The sequence below is a fragment of the Lipophrys pholis genome, assembly GCF_963383615.2.
Source record: "Lipophrys pholis genome assembly, chromosome: 13".
Taxonomy (NCBI): domain Eukaryota; kingdom Metazoa; phylum Chordata; class Actinopteri; order Blenniiformes; family Blenniidae; genus Lipophrys; species Lipophrys pholis.
Window position 1 is genome coordinate 20,920,893 of NC_137632.1, and position 14,648 is coordinate 20,935,540.

The 14,648-nt window shown below is 42.0% G+C and overlaps 1 protein-coding gene across 3 annotated transcripts in view; it reads right to left on the reverse strand.

The window, feature by feature from the left end:
- Positions 1-531: 531 nt before the first annotated feature.
- hdac4 (histone deacetylase 4) overlaps positions 532-14,648 on the reverse strand; it is a 145,783-nt gene continuing 131,666 nt past the window's right edge. For all 3 annotated transcript variants that reach the window (XM_080478328.1, XM_080478330.1, XM_080478329.1), the window contains 5 exons: positions 13,404-13,522; positions 12,659-12,792; positions 3,148-3,232; positions 1,300-1,441; positions 532-1,109 (listed from right to left, as the gene is read on the reverse strand). In XM_080478328.1, the coding sequence (XP_080334454.1) occupies positions 1,070-1,109; positions 1,300-1,441; positions 3,148-3,232; positions 12,659-12,792; positions 13,404-13,522 (520 nt within the window). In that variant the 3' untranslated portion in view covers positions 532-1,069. The remainder of the gene's footprint in view (positions 1,110-1,299; positions 1,442-3,147; positions 3,233-12,658; positions 12,793-13,403; positions 13,523-14,648) is intronic.

A 14,648-nucleotide genomic window follows, 5' to 3' on the forward strand; every position in this document is an offset into this window, starting at 1 on the left:
GCTTTGGCTTCATTGTTGTCCAACTACCACATACAATATGTAAAGGATTCTACTTTTCACAAGTCCTCGTTGCTTTAGTAAAGTGCATGCTACTGTACTTCTCTTCCCGTATGAAGAAGAACCGATGTCTACGTGAAACAAGTTTCCTAGAAAAGTCAGCCACCTCCAACTCGTGGCCAGGAACTACCTTCCAAGTCGACATCGAAAATGGGGGTGGTGGGGTGGGGGGGTGGGGGGGTAAAAAAAAACAAAACACAAGGATGGAGGGAGACAAGGTACAGTAGGCTGGCTTTGAAGGGAATTATAGGTAAACATGCCAAGGTCCTCTGGTCTATGTGCCAACAACATGCAGGCAGTGGCTGTTTTCGCCAGGTTAGAAATGTTCAAGGGGAGAAGAGGCCTCGTTTCCAAACCCGTTTTTAAGGCAGAGCTCCTCAAGTGAAGCTCAAAAATCCACCGGGTTTGACAAAGAAAAGGCACAAATGCACAGTCTTTTTACTGACACAAGTTTTTTGTTTGTTTGTTTTTTTTGGGGGGGGAGGTGTCCTGGAATCGCACCGACTTTTCTCTTGTGTCAAAAATGTGACAATTTCTATTCAGATACCTTGAAAGACGCAGGAATCCGTCTTTAGTGCAGAGTCACAATCACACTAGCTCTGGTGGTCTTGATCAAAGTGAGGAGATGAAGATAAAGCACAGAAAGAACAGAACAACGTGATAAGTAGACGAGTGCAGATCATCGGTGTACGCTCCAGACTGGCGACCACAAAAAGTTACAACTGTGTAGTGTTTTCAAAAGCACGGGCACTCGAGGCGCTCAAACCAAGTCGGTTCCGATTCACATCCACTTGCAATGCAACAAGTTCAAGCTGAGTGCTCTGTGCACTGATGAGCAGTGAATGCATCGCCAGTCCTCAGTGTCACGCTCTCCTTTGAGTGCCACTTCGGTCAGCTCGGCCCGTCGTCTCCCGGGATAAAACGCCATCTGGATGCGGCAATGGTGAGACGCGGGAGAATGACAATCAAATGTGAAGACTGATCTGAGTGGTCAAAGGCCGGACTTGTTTCTTTACATGGGAGGCTCCTCTTCCATTGGCTCCTCTTCCGTTCTGGGAAACAAACACCACCATGACAAAGGTAAATATTTGCTCTTGGTAAAGTCACTGCATAAACCTAACCGTTGGACATGGTTAAAAAGGCTTGATGGGAACCTCATGATGAGCCTTACAAACTGAGACAAGTAGCTCAAACAAGCCGAGAGGCCAACAAGAAGACCAACGGTGGACTAACAATACAAACCTCTTTCCAATGTGCTTGTTGGCGACAGACAGCGAGGCCATGGCCGACACAGTCTCGGCTTCCTCTGCGTCACGCTGGAGAGCTTCACTCAACGAACAGCCGAGCGTGGAGGCAGAGCGCTGGAGTGAGCGCCAGTGTTTACCTACAATGGAAGATTAAAGGGGCGACGTCTCAATAATGCAGTCAAACGCAGGGAGAGACGCAGCTGTTGCGCTTTAACAAGAACTTATAAGTGCAATGCTGAAGGAAAAGGTTTAGGACAAATCTAATCATTTTCCTCTGTACTGCCTTCAGGGAAAAGCCAGTTTGAAGGCGTCTCTCAATGAGCTCGGTGGTACTGCTATTACAACTACATATCCGTATTATATGGAATGTTTATATTTATATTGGTTATATTTTCCTTCAGAACTGGATGCAATGTGAACATTTTTAGTTCATGTTAGTTAGCTGCTGGAATACAGTAGACAGAAAAAATGTTTTGCTGAGCTCAAGAGACACAAGCTGCTGCACTCGGTCCTAAAGAGAAACATACAAATGCTGTACAATGATTTTATGGGTTGAGACGATAAAATATTATGCTCTCGTGAGGAAACATAAGTCCAACACGAAGTTTGGCCGTTTATTCATGAACGCTTAACATTCAGGCTCTGGTCTGGAGACTTCCAACAGAAGCTGGTGGAGTTTTAATATCAATAAGAAAGAGGTGGGAAGAAGCTTGTAGCAGAAAGGTTGCGGATGCTTTTTAACCTGGCAAGTAGTTTAAGAAGATTTCCAGTTGATCTAAAATCAGTGATTCCATTGAGCGGTCAAATGATCTGCACCGGTTTTAGATTTCAAACAGGTGCAGATTTTCCCTCGATTTAAACATGCAAAGAAATTCATCCTGACAGCTGAAAAGTTGATGGAAAAAGAAGTCTCCAAGAAGTTTTTATCAGAGGATCTGCAGGTAGAGCTTTTAACTGTTTGACCAGCATGAAAAATGAGAAGGGAAAAGCCTCAGGGTTTGTTATGCGTTGAAGTACAGTGAAGTAGTGGAGTCCTGGACAAATAACCAGGTGTGGGAAATTTCTATTAAAACTTTCAATAAAACAACTAGGATTTCCATTTTAACTGGAACTTCATTTCTCTATATGACTCTGCTGTGTTTGCTATATTGATAGATACTATACATAAATACACTTTCAGCGAACGATCCAAGCATGGGAGTAAATTCATGACAAGCACTCCGTCCTTTAGAACAAGATGTCGAGGAGTTTTGAGCATAAATTATAAATTCTATATGAATTGTCAAATTGGTCGAAACCACACCTGAATGATGAAAACTATAAAGATCAGGTATCAGGACTTTTACTAACATTATTATTTTACTTAACTATTTGAGACAGGATCATGATGAAAAGGCAAAATGGAAGGCAAAACTAAATATTCTATCAAAACATAGATTATTAAAATGTATTGTATAAGTTCAAAAGAGCCAAATTGTAATCATTCACTACTAACAGCAGAGCAGTTACAGTTACAACAGTTAAAAACTATGATAAACCAGATTAAGTGGGTTTTGGTAGCAAGTTGAAATTAGTACTTGTCATGAGAGAAAGCATGGGTAGTACGCACAGCATGCAAATTTTCATTCCTTTCATATGAATTACACCTTCAAATGACACACGTGTTGTTTGGTCGACAACATGTTCATTTTAAATGGAGATGGTTCTGAAGGGCTCACATTTTCTTCACTGTGCTATATGTCTAAGAGATAGTTGGATGTATGTACTTTAATTTTGGCTTGGGATGGTGTGTTATTATAATGAATGAATGAAATGCTGATGTACGGGGTGAGTAGTTACTCACTGTGAGCTTCAATGACTTTCTCCATGGAGTGCACAGCATTGGCATTAGGTCTCTGCTGCAGCACCTCGTCAGGAATGGGATCCAGCTGAAATAAACAGAAAATAGTTTTAACAAGAAAGAAAAACTCCCTTTAAAACATTTTCAACATAAAACTGTGGTGCATATTTTTTCTACTATGAGCATCATATGTATCTTCTGTCCATATGTTTAGGATCATATTGGACACTTGTGCTTAAATGTAACTGCTGGTACCACTGGCATTGAGCCTGTGCCCGTTGGGAGCATCAGGTAAGAGCATTAAAAGTCTCACAGCATTATTTCTTTATTTGAAATATAGTGAGCAGGGCAAGTTATGCATTCATGTGAATGTGACTGACAGGTGTTCAGGAGCGTTTCTCCGAAATCTCATTTACAATAATGCGATTCCCTCCTGGTTTGAAGGATCAGTCTTAAGTGTGGCCGCCGGCCCGATGAGTCAATCCAAGAGGTAGGGAACAATCTCAATCTGCTGACGGAATACAAAGTCGACCTGCAGATGCACAACGCCTCCCACTCACTCAGGGCTTTGCTACTTTTTTTTCGACACACACACTACAATGTGTTGCTTTGTACTGAATCCCACTCAGAAGACACAAACACAGATGCGCGCACGTGGAAACTGCCTGCCCACTCCAACACAAGCACGCACACACACACACTCACACATATATACACACCTCAGGGAGCAGCGCTAAGCCAATGAAAGTCTCCAAACCACAATTCAGAGGAAACGGGGCTATTCCCCAAAGTGCCTTCCCAACCCGGAATGATTCAATTTCCCCGTTTGGCCGACTTCACGCACGACACTTTTTCATCCCGTTTTTGTCGAACGGGCTCATAGAAGCTGAACATTTCTAAGCAGACAACATACATCGCTTTTCTGCTCAGTCATAACTCCGATGGAATAAAAGGCAGACTGAGAAACATGTACAGAGAGACATGGCGAGAAAGGAGCGAGTGAGCGAGGAAAAAAAAATAAGGTTTGGCCTTGGATTTCGAGAGCTGAATGCCAGAGAGAGAGAGAGAGAGAGAAGAGGAAAAAGTCATCGTCGGTTGGTCTTGCTTGGCCGAGACTGGAAGTTTTCATTTAATTAAAGCAAATAGTGTGTGGGAGGGGTCCGCGCGGGCTGAGGGAAAAGGCAGTCTAGGGAGAGGGATACTTTAATCCTGCTGTGGCACGACAGGCTGCATCATACGCTGAGGAGCGGACAGAGGCGTGTGCACAGGCACACATTACAAACACTAGTTACTTCTTTCCTTTCCTGCATTAATACTGTGAGTCAGTCCGAGGCAGTCATTAAATTCAGCGGAAATTACATCACCGAGCCGGAGGAAGCTGGATGTTCAGAATTCTTGTTAATAATTGATTCATGAACTGATGAGGAACGAGAAGAGGCGGCAAGAGAAGAACTGAGATAAAGCATCAAAATAAACAGACCAAAAACTAAAATCATGTGGAGATGGAGCAAATGCAGAAATCTGATAAACTGCTGGGGGCCGGGCAATGGAAGAAGTCGACCAAGTCAACTGGGAGTGTAATTGCAGTGGAATAGGAAATAAGAGGAATAAGAATAGGGAAAGCTAAAGCAGCATTCAATATTCTCAATAAAATCTGGAAAAGACCGACTGACCAAGCTCAAACCCTTTATCTCCAACATTAAGAACACACTGCTCTATGGATCCAACCACGGCTTAAGACGCATACTAAAGATCTTCTGTTCAAAGAAAATCATCAACATCAACCTGTGCGAACACACCAAACAAGATCCACTGAGAACTGCAGCTGTTAAGGAGGAGGAGGTGCTCGATGTGGAACCCACAAGGCAAGTGAGGCAGAGGAGGACCGAAAAACACCTCGAGAAGGAGCACAGGACGAGAGTTCAAGAAGAAGGGACTGAAACAGCTGGAGAGGCAGAGGGTGGAGACAATTCATCAATGGCCGATGTTCGGAAAGAAATACAAGCGCATAAAGACAAAAGAAATATTACTCATGAAGCAAGGCTGATATCAATTTATGATTGCAAATGCATTGCAGGGATTAGCACTCTTCCACTATCAAAACTCAAACAATCTTAGCAAATGCAACTTAGCGGAAATTGTTTTTCTTCAAATGGCCATTTATGAACACTATGCGACCAAAAAACTGATGTGTTACAGTCCCATTATACTGGCCAGATGCAGCATGTGTCATTTTAACTTATCTTCTCTCAACCAGGGAAACTTAGAATATTTCAAATTGAGGATTCTGAATCTCCTCATTTTACTGAACGACAAGCAATTCCAGCATCATGTCAATCCCTGTTTAATTCTACAGTTTATCCATGTAATAAGTCAAGGTCAATCTGATTTATTCCACACTTTGATAGTTAAAATCGAGAGGTTAAACGGGAACTTTTAGAAATTAAAAATGTTGGCTGGCTTGGCATTAAAGCAAGCAAATCAACCCACATAATAGTTAGGGATTTTCTTATAATCTCAGTCTCTCAATATTAAATTACTGTCTGGAAGCTATTCATCTATTACTAGTGACTCCAGCATCCTGTTTGATATCAAATGACTATGCACTTGCCTTCATTTTCATAAAGCATGATCCGCAGCTCTTCCAATAAACAACTGTAAGCACACATGTAAACACTTCAGCTCAGATTATAACCGGGGGGTGGGGTTAACTTTTATGTTGTGTTCAGAAAACAATAGTGTAGGATCACAATCCGGTGACAAGGTCTCCTACAAAAAAGAAAAGGGCCAGAGTACAAGCAGCAAGAAGATGTTGACAAATCGAATGCATTCGCAGGAACAAACTGTATATGCAAACGATCAGATGACAAGCAGTTTGTTTACTGGAACATCAGTCTTAATACTCCATTAGGACTTTCCACAGTGATACAGTATATGGACGAAACCATGTGCATCCTTCTGTCTACAGCAGGGGTCTCAAACTCGGATCCTGGAGGGCCGCAGCCCTGCCTGTTTTCCATGTTTCCCTGCTTCAACATGGCTGATTTGCAATGAGCGGCTCGTTTTCTGGCTTTGTGCTGAATGTGGTGATGAACCATCAGGACATTCAGGTGTGTTAAAGAAGGGAGACATGGAAGACATGCAGGGTTGCAGCCTTCCAAGTTTGAGACCTCTGGTCTACAGTCATCTACAGCAGGGTTGAACATCGGCTGGAAATGTCACGTACTTAATCATCAATGCGACTCCAAAATTTCCAAATCTCTCGACTCCAACATCAATCTTCACTGCTGAACCGACTTTTTCTGAATTTCTGGCAACAGTCATCATTTACCCACCAAAACTAGAGAGTCCCAGCCCTGCAGAGCTCTACCTACTAATCCCGCTTGCCTCAGCTCCCTGTCAGAACAAGGTCAGGGGTTCTCTGTGGTTTCATGGGGGTTCACCTCTACAGCGGAGTTGGACAGGGCCGGCCTGTCAGCTTGATTGACAGCCGGGCCTCACGCTTATAAACTTTAATGGCTCTTGTCAGGGGTATTCCAGGAGGCCCCCGCCCGGCAGGTATGGCATGCCAACACAGACTAAGATGCAAGCACATGTCTGTACACCATGGTGACATTTTGTTTTTGTTTGTTTGAGTTTGTGATCCTGCCTTTGCCTGTACTTTTTGTGCGAACGGGTGTATGGCATTCTCTGACGTTGACAGGAATAACTTTTATTTGGGATTTGACTGATTTTTGAGGAGGTCCCCCTTCTCGAGGCGACAGATCGAACAAAAAGTACAAAGTCCTTGGCCAGAAGACTTTTGAGACACCAAGGAAAGCCACGAGCCGAACGCGAGGAATGTGCCCCGGTAAAAAACATTCCTGAGGGAGGCTTTAACCAAAACAGTGGAAAAGAGGAGGAATTCCACTTGTTCAGCGTAAGGAAAGCGCACAATGAATTCATTGTTTACCGTTGCGTCCCTGGACATGTGCTGGCAGTCACTAAAACCGGTTGATTATGTTATGCTAACTGAACGAGCTAATGGTGTGTGTGTTGTGCAAGACAGGCAACCTTTTCGGAAAAGAGAGTAAGTTCACTTTTTTTTTGTTTTTAAGAGCAATAGGGCCCAAAGCGGGGGGGGGGGGGGGGGGGACAGGTGCAGCTGAGCGTCTTACTGTAACTGGAGTGTAAACACTCAGTATAACCTCACCAACAGCTGCTAACAATTAGCATATTAGCCAGTTGTTTATCAAATAATCGCTAACAACCGTGGTTTTCGAGCCGGGCCAACATCTGTTTGTGAGCAATCATCAATTAGTCCCGAGTTCAGAGTTGACTAGTGTAGTCGCCAATGCATCATTCATGAGCTATTTAACTAGGGAGACTTCACCATTACACATTACAGAGATGGGCAGGGTGAGGAGGGGGAATGAAAAAAAAAAAAAAAAAAAAAAAAAAGGCCTGTAAAGTCCATTCAGCAATTTTCATCGCTCTCTTTCCCAGCTAATTTGAGCCGCTTTCAAACGAAACCCAACGCTCATTATAGCAAAGCTTGTCTTAACCTGCCAATAAAAGCAAGGCTATATTTCTCACACGAGTCCACAGCGAAGTACTAAAAGTACAGGCGGCACAGATGGAGAGGAGGATATAAGAAACACCTTTAGGATGTTTTCAACTCCAAAATCCAGCTGGAAGACAATAAAAACAAACACCAGTTACAGAAATGTTAGTCATCGGTAAAAGTTAATAACTGTTTGAACTGTAATTTAATGACCACATTCTGTGGGATTGCATCAGTTCTGAATACCCACTATGACAAGTACAAAGAGCGACCCACATTTTATACATGATGCTACTATAGATACTAAACTTAGATCAGGAGTTCTGTTATGGTGACGTACTGGGTTGTGCACCTCCAGACAATACAAACTCTAAGGTGGTTTGAATAGAACATAAACAAAAGCACAGCTGTCCGGTTAATCCAACTGTGGTCTTATGCATGAGCCCACTCAGCCAACACATACAAACACACACAAACACACGCTCAAAGTGAAATATATTCTCAAGAAAAAGAGTGACCCAAAAAGTCTCGAATTCTTCTCGACTGAAGGCCACTTGTTGCTCAGACGGCCTCATTGCTCACCGCCTTCAGGCCTGGAAATCCCGGCTTTAAAGATTTGCAATCTGTAGCCATTGCCAAACTTTGACGGTGAACAAAAAAGCAAAACAAGAAAACAGGCCTTTTTTTTTTTTAACTTCCCTTTCAATCTGAATCCCCCGCTGACATTCTCCAGCTACATTCCACCTCCATTACTGAGACCTTCTGCAGAGTTTATGATTACAAATCTTTCATCCTGTCGTTTTGATCTGATTGGGGACATTTTATCCTTTTTTTGTTTTCTCCTTCTCCTTTCGCTATCAGCTATCAAAACGGCACCACACTGGATGATCTGTGTTTATTCAAACAGCTGACATCATTTGCTGCCAGAGAATCTAAGTCAAGAAAGCTCTCTGCATGTAGTTAGTGAGAGAGAGAGAGAGAGAGAAAAAAAAAAGAGTACTCAAGATCGTCTTTACAGCATTTTCAATCGGGAAGTTGCTTTTATTAATTTTATAGTACGTAACAAGGTAGAAAAGTGAAAATTTCAAAATGAAGAAATGCTCATTTTAATCAAAAATAGAATGTTACACACTGTAGAAATCCATGAATAGTATTAAGTTTGGTCCAATAGACTAGACAGGACTTTTTTTCATCAAGCCTGTCTTTGATTAACTGTCCCACCTTACCTTTCTCGGCTTTAAAGAGCGGCACAGGTACAGTTCACTGTGCAGCTGCTTAATAACAATGGTTTCCTCCTTCCAAGCTTCAAATGATTGTGCTATTTCCTTTTATTATCTGATCCCCAGACCCAGGCTGACCCCGTTGGAAGAGGTGTGAGGGTAACCGTTCTCAGATGTGTATCGGTGATGGGGCCCTGGGTGAGAGGGTGAGAGAGGTGCCCTGCGGAGTCCAGCCAATTGAGCATCCCCCCACCCCCGACTCCTGCCTATTTTCAAATTTTCTGCTCCCAGTGGCACCCATCCAGGGAGCTCCTCCAAACATCGGTTACGGCCCGTGCTCTGCAGGCTGCTGAAACCTAAGCCGCATAAAGCCCCCGGTCCGGTTCATTATTTCTGCTGCAGGGCGGTGTTTTGAATAACAGGAGCGTCCTTCAAACTTGGAACCTCCGTGACAGCCAAAATTCATCCGCCCTGCTGTAGAGTCCTTGAAGTTCTGAAGAATTACCAGATGTACCAGCGGCGGTGTGAGCCGTCGAGCTGAACCACAGGTGGGCACAGTGCAGGTAAACACAGCCCGACTGTTTGGTTAAACCTATAACTTTCTGTATATTGTTGAATCGTTGGCTTTCTTTGAACAGTTGGGTAATGATGCTCCGTTCTACATTGCGTTTGAGGATTTGAAGTCCTTTCAGTTTAATCAGTCAGTAGTGGTCAGTATCTCCATGTTGGATAGAGAGATGAAGTGTTTTTTTCTTTTTAGTAGTTCTATAACTCATATGATCTCGTGTTATTCTTTTGTTTGTTTTGCTCATGCTCCAAGAGCCACATGGATTACGGCCACGCTTTTTATTTTTTATGACTCGATGAACTCATTTATAACTCCAGAGATCTGCAGAGGTGGAGGCAAGAAGCCGAGGGATGCTGAGTGTCTACAGTCAACAGGGCCGGGACACATTCAGCTGAAACCTTAAAAGGTGCCGAATGTAAAATCTGTTGTGGTTTTGGTGGTGGTGCGCCAATCAATCAACAGTCCGGCTCTCAGAACATCAACACTTAAAATCCAGAGTCTGGCTGGTTAGCTTAATGACTTCCGTCTTTCTGTAGGTGAACACGTGATAAACTTTAATAATTGAGCCTCTAGGCAGTTCATTACATCAGGCCATTGTTGAAATGAAAAATAGTGCAGATTTTCCTCCTAGAATCTTTGAACTTTCTAGACTTCCAGGTTTGTTTTTCAGGAATTAATATAACAGTTTTGCTCACACGAAATACGTTTATGTAAGATTAAAGTTTTTCTAACAGCACTATTGTCACACCATGTAATTGCTATCTGCAGCACAGCATAGTTTGTAGACAGCAAGTGGTATTCTCAACGTCTCACAGGGCAGAAGATAATGGCTTTAGCAGGTACAGAAGTCATTCCAGTGACAACCAAACAGTGTGAGGGCGTGCTTGTGGCTGAGGCCTGCAGCAACACTTGAGAGCGGTCACTTTCTGAAAATAAAAGAATTTAATGAAACGTCCATCTGGATTTTCACTTACTGATATACAAGGTTTACTTGGGATAGGGGCTGTTGGTGCACTTGACTCTTCAAAAGGTTATAATCTGCACATGCATGGACACCAGGGTGTGCATCCTGCACAATTTGTCACCTGTCCGGTCGGTGCATGTGGCCAAAAAAAAGTCAGCACTTGAGATATTTTCTTGCATATCTTCATATTTGAAGCAAAACTCCAGATGATAGTCATTGAAGTACTTCCGAGTAAATTTTCCTCTCAATACAACCATTCAGCACTCCTCTGACAAGAAATGAGTAGTGACATATCTTGGATGTATCCTGTGCAAAATCCACTCCAGCCTCTCCCGTTAAGCTATAAGAAGAGAGAGACTCACTGCTGCTCGCCAGGAATCAGAGCACTGATGTCTGCTGACCCAACCTACACACTCTCATAATTAACCTTCTGCCTGGAAATCCTCTACTCTTGACGTGTGTGTGTGTGTGTGTGTGTGTGTGTGTGTGTGTGTGTGTGTGTGTGTGTGTGTGTGTGTGTGTGTGTGTGTGTGTGTGTGTGTGTGTGTGTGTGTGTGTGTGTGTGTGTGTGTGTGTGTGTGTAGATTTCCTGTTAGTGGCAAATGTTTGGTTTTGGTGGGAAATAAAAGGATAATCACCAAGAAAGCATTGGAAAAAAAAAATGCATAAAATGTCAAAATGTAAAGAAAAACTAATAATTTATGTATCCATCATTTTCCCTCTACTGTCATTACACATAATTTAACATATTTTGATGATTAATTGTGACACATAAACGCATTAGCAGCATGTTAAGGCTGATGCTGCAGCAGAGTCGAGTATGTTAGAACTGCATTTAGTTTAATAAACTGCGACGTCTGATAAATCTGGAGGGTCACGAAATGATTAATGCAAGAGGAAAGACGAAACAGGAAAACGTCTGATACACAAATGTGTTTTCAGTTTTTGGACTTTGACTCTAATCTTTGATATTTGTGTGAGATATTAGGTAATTTAAACTGATATTAAAATGAAACCATGTGAGAGGTTTTGGCGGAGATGTTTACAATTAAGAGATGTCTGAAATGTAACCCAGACTTCAAATACTCCAAAGGTCGATGTCTTGTATTCTAACAGTTTTTAATATTATTTACCGTGTCAAATCTTCCTTTGAAATGCAATCCACTATTTCACCACCACATGGAGGCAAATACAGGCGGACAGATTATCACAGATATATTCACACCTATGATCAATTTCTATTCACCATGTGTGTTTTTGGACATAGGGAAGAGACTGCAATATCCAGAGAAAACTCACCCATGCACAGAAAGAACATTGAAACTACACCCAGTAAGATCTGTAAGCCCAACAAGGATATAAACCAGGGAATTGTCACTATGAAAAGAGAGTGCTAACCACGACGGCGGGGGGTGTCAAACTCATTTTACTTCCAGCGCAATTTAATCTCAAATCAGCCGAACGGGTAAATGATAACTACAACTCTAAATCTATTTCGTTGTTTTATTGCAATAAAGCATTACCATATTTAATGAACTATTCTTGACAAACCGGAAATTTCAACAATATTCTGCATCAGTTCGCCCCGTGCTTTGCAGCTTACAGATCACAGTGGATTTTTATTGCGCTATTTGCATCTTCAAAGACATTAAACATTTGGCCAGATGGAGCTGGAGCTCAAAAATATAGATCAGAATAACTTGTCCAATTCTAGAAATGATTTCTAATGTCAACACACTTCTACATCTGTGTATGTCTCGCTCGTACGTTTGACACGTCTGCACTATGCAGCCTATAATAAAAAATATTATAGACTCATAAGATGAACACAAGTGTCAAATCTAAAGCATCCATGTTGTGTAACACTTTTTACCCACTTCTAATCTACACAATGCACTCACTATACAGTACAATGTGTATGTTTTGTGTGCATTTTTCTACTAGTATGGTTCACTTCTAGTATTTGAACTTGAACATGAAAACGACTGTGACAATGATTGTACATGTACATACACACAATCTTTTAAAGTTTTCAACCGGTGATATTCGTCTTTTATCAGTCAAGCATTTGCAACCTGGAATTTCTACATGTCAACTAAAAAAAAAAAAAAAAAACCCAACTTTCATCTAAATTGCCTTGCACAAGAGGGGTTTGGACAGTAATTTATGACGATCTTATGTCGGTAATTAATTCCTCCTCCTCTCGGCTCACATCTTACCTCATTGCCAAGCAGAGCAGAGATGCAGGCTTCAGAAGCATCGCAGATGGCCGTGAGGTCGTGACCGCCCTCCAGGGCAAGAACCAGCCGCCCGCCCGCCAGAGCCATCAGCTGCCTGGTCAGGTAGCCAAAACCTGGACACACAGGAAATGACAGCAAGAGGAGGAAGAGAGAGAAACGGAGGGAATGAGATGGGGGTAGGACTGCTGTTCAGCCTCTGACTTCCTTCAACTTCCTTTTTGGATATCGATCAAAGCAAAAAGTCGGAGAGAGGGGTTGGAGCATGGATGAAGGAAGAGATGACTGCATTAAAGAGAGGAAAAGAGAACGGCGGAGCAATGTGGATTTACTGGGGGCCAAAAAACAAGCCCTAATACGAGCCAGGTTTAATTTTAATAAATGTGGCTTTGCATTTCGTCCTGGTCGCACTCTTTGATGTTCTTCCTCTCGGGAATAGAGGCACTTCTAATATATGCATTCAAACAAAGCTTTATTCCAGCCTGAATTCTACCCGGTCCCTTCTTCCTTAAGTCCCCTCGAAATCACCCATATCACCCCCTGAGACAACCAGGACCCATGGTCTTATGTGAGATCTTTTAGGAAAAGCTCGAGGCTGGCACGCTAAGGCACAAGTTACAGGGAACAAAAGGTGCATGTGTCATGCTTTCAGAAATAGAGGGCATACAATTGATAAAATGTGCAGCTCTCAGACAGACAATTGCACGGAGCTGTAGCAGGAGCTTACATTTGGCCGTCAGCTTGTATCCGCCCAGCGGCGGGGCATGTCCGTCCACCGCATCAAAGCCAGACGACACCAGCACCATGTCTGGGGCAAACTCGTTGGCTATAGGCATCACCACCGTTCTGGAGGAAACAGAAATACAATAAAATCAACAAAACAATACTTTCCTGGTAAAATTGAATTCAATGCCTTCACTGTCATTATATGAGCTGCATGAATAAAGTCAGACAGTTTCAACTGAATGGTGCAAAAAGGTAAGTTTAAAATATACAGTGTATGACCAGAAAACCTTTATTAAGCACAATAATATACATTCAACTAAAACGTGGAGATAAAATAGTGTGTGAATCAAGTATTAATATAAAATGTGTATAACTATGCAGTCGATCGCTAACCTGTTTTTTTTTTTTTTTTTTACACATTCAATTCATTAAAATTGGCTTTACGTTGAGATTGGCGTGATTCTTGGTAGTAAATGTTTGGTTTTATGAAAATATAGACATTTTCTTCACGTGTACTCTGCGCTACAACAAAGAAAAACATCAAAGTTTAAATGTGAAGATTACAATAGCACATTTTTCCCGTTCAGTCCGAATCAAGATGGAATTGATCTGTTTGTGGTCCCTGAACTAAAACTGTTTTGACACCCCTGATCTATAATCATTTCATTTGGATCATAAACAAGATTTTGCATGAACATGAGTCCATGCATTGACTTGGTTTGACAGCCATAATAGCAAAGGCCTTAAAATCCACCTAAAGCACAATGTGCGGTCCATTTTATTCTCAAGCAGCTCTATTGAATGCCTTGCTTAAATAGGAGATATTTTTGAATATCCACATCTCTTTATAAGGAATGCCAGGATGTAAGGGGCTACCAACACAAAACACATTAGATGTAATTTACTCTAAGTATAGTCGAAACCGCTGAGCTTGATGAGCAAAGCCTTCAAGATTTAAATAAAACCAATATTGGAAGCTATCCCATGTGAATATAAACAGTTTGTTATTTTTCCACAACCACAATTCCAATACATGTAACCGAATCAAAAGATGAGGATCTCACAGCTGAATATACAGGAGGTTCCAAAATGAAGCTCTGAGGACATTAAAGGCCAAAGTAGATGTAAATTCCACATATTTTCAGGGGTAAGGAAAAAAAAACAAAAAAAAAACAACTTGATGAAATTATGAAGTTTGTGTTGGAAAACTAACCGCTTCATGAACCCATTCACCTATGTTTAATGA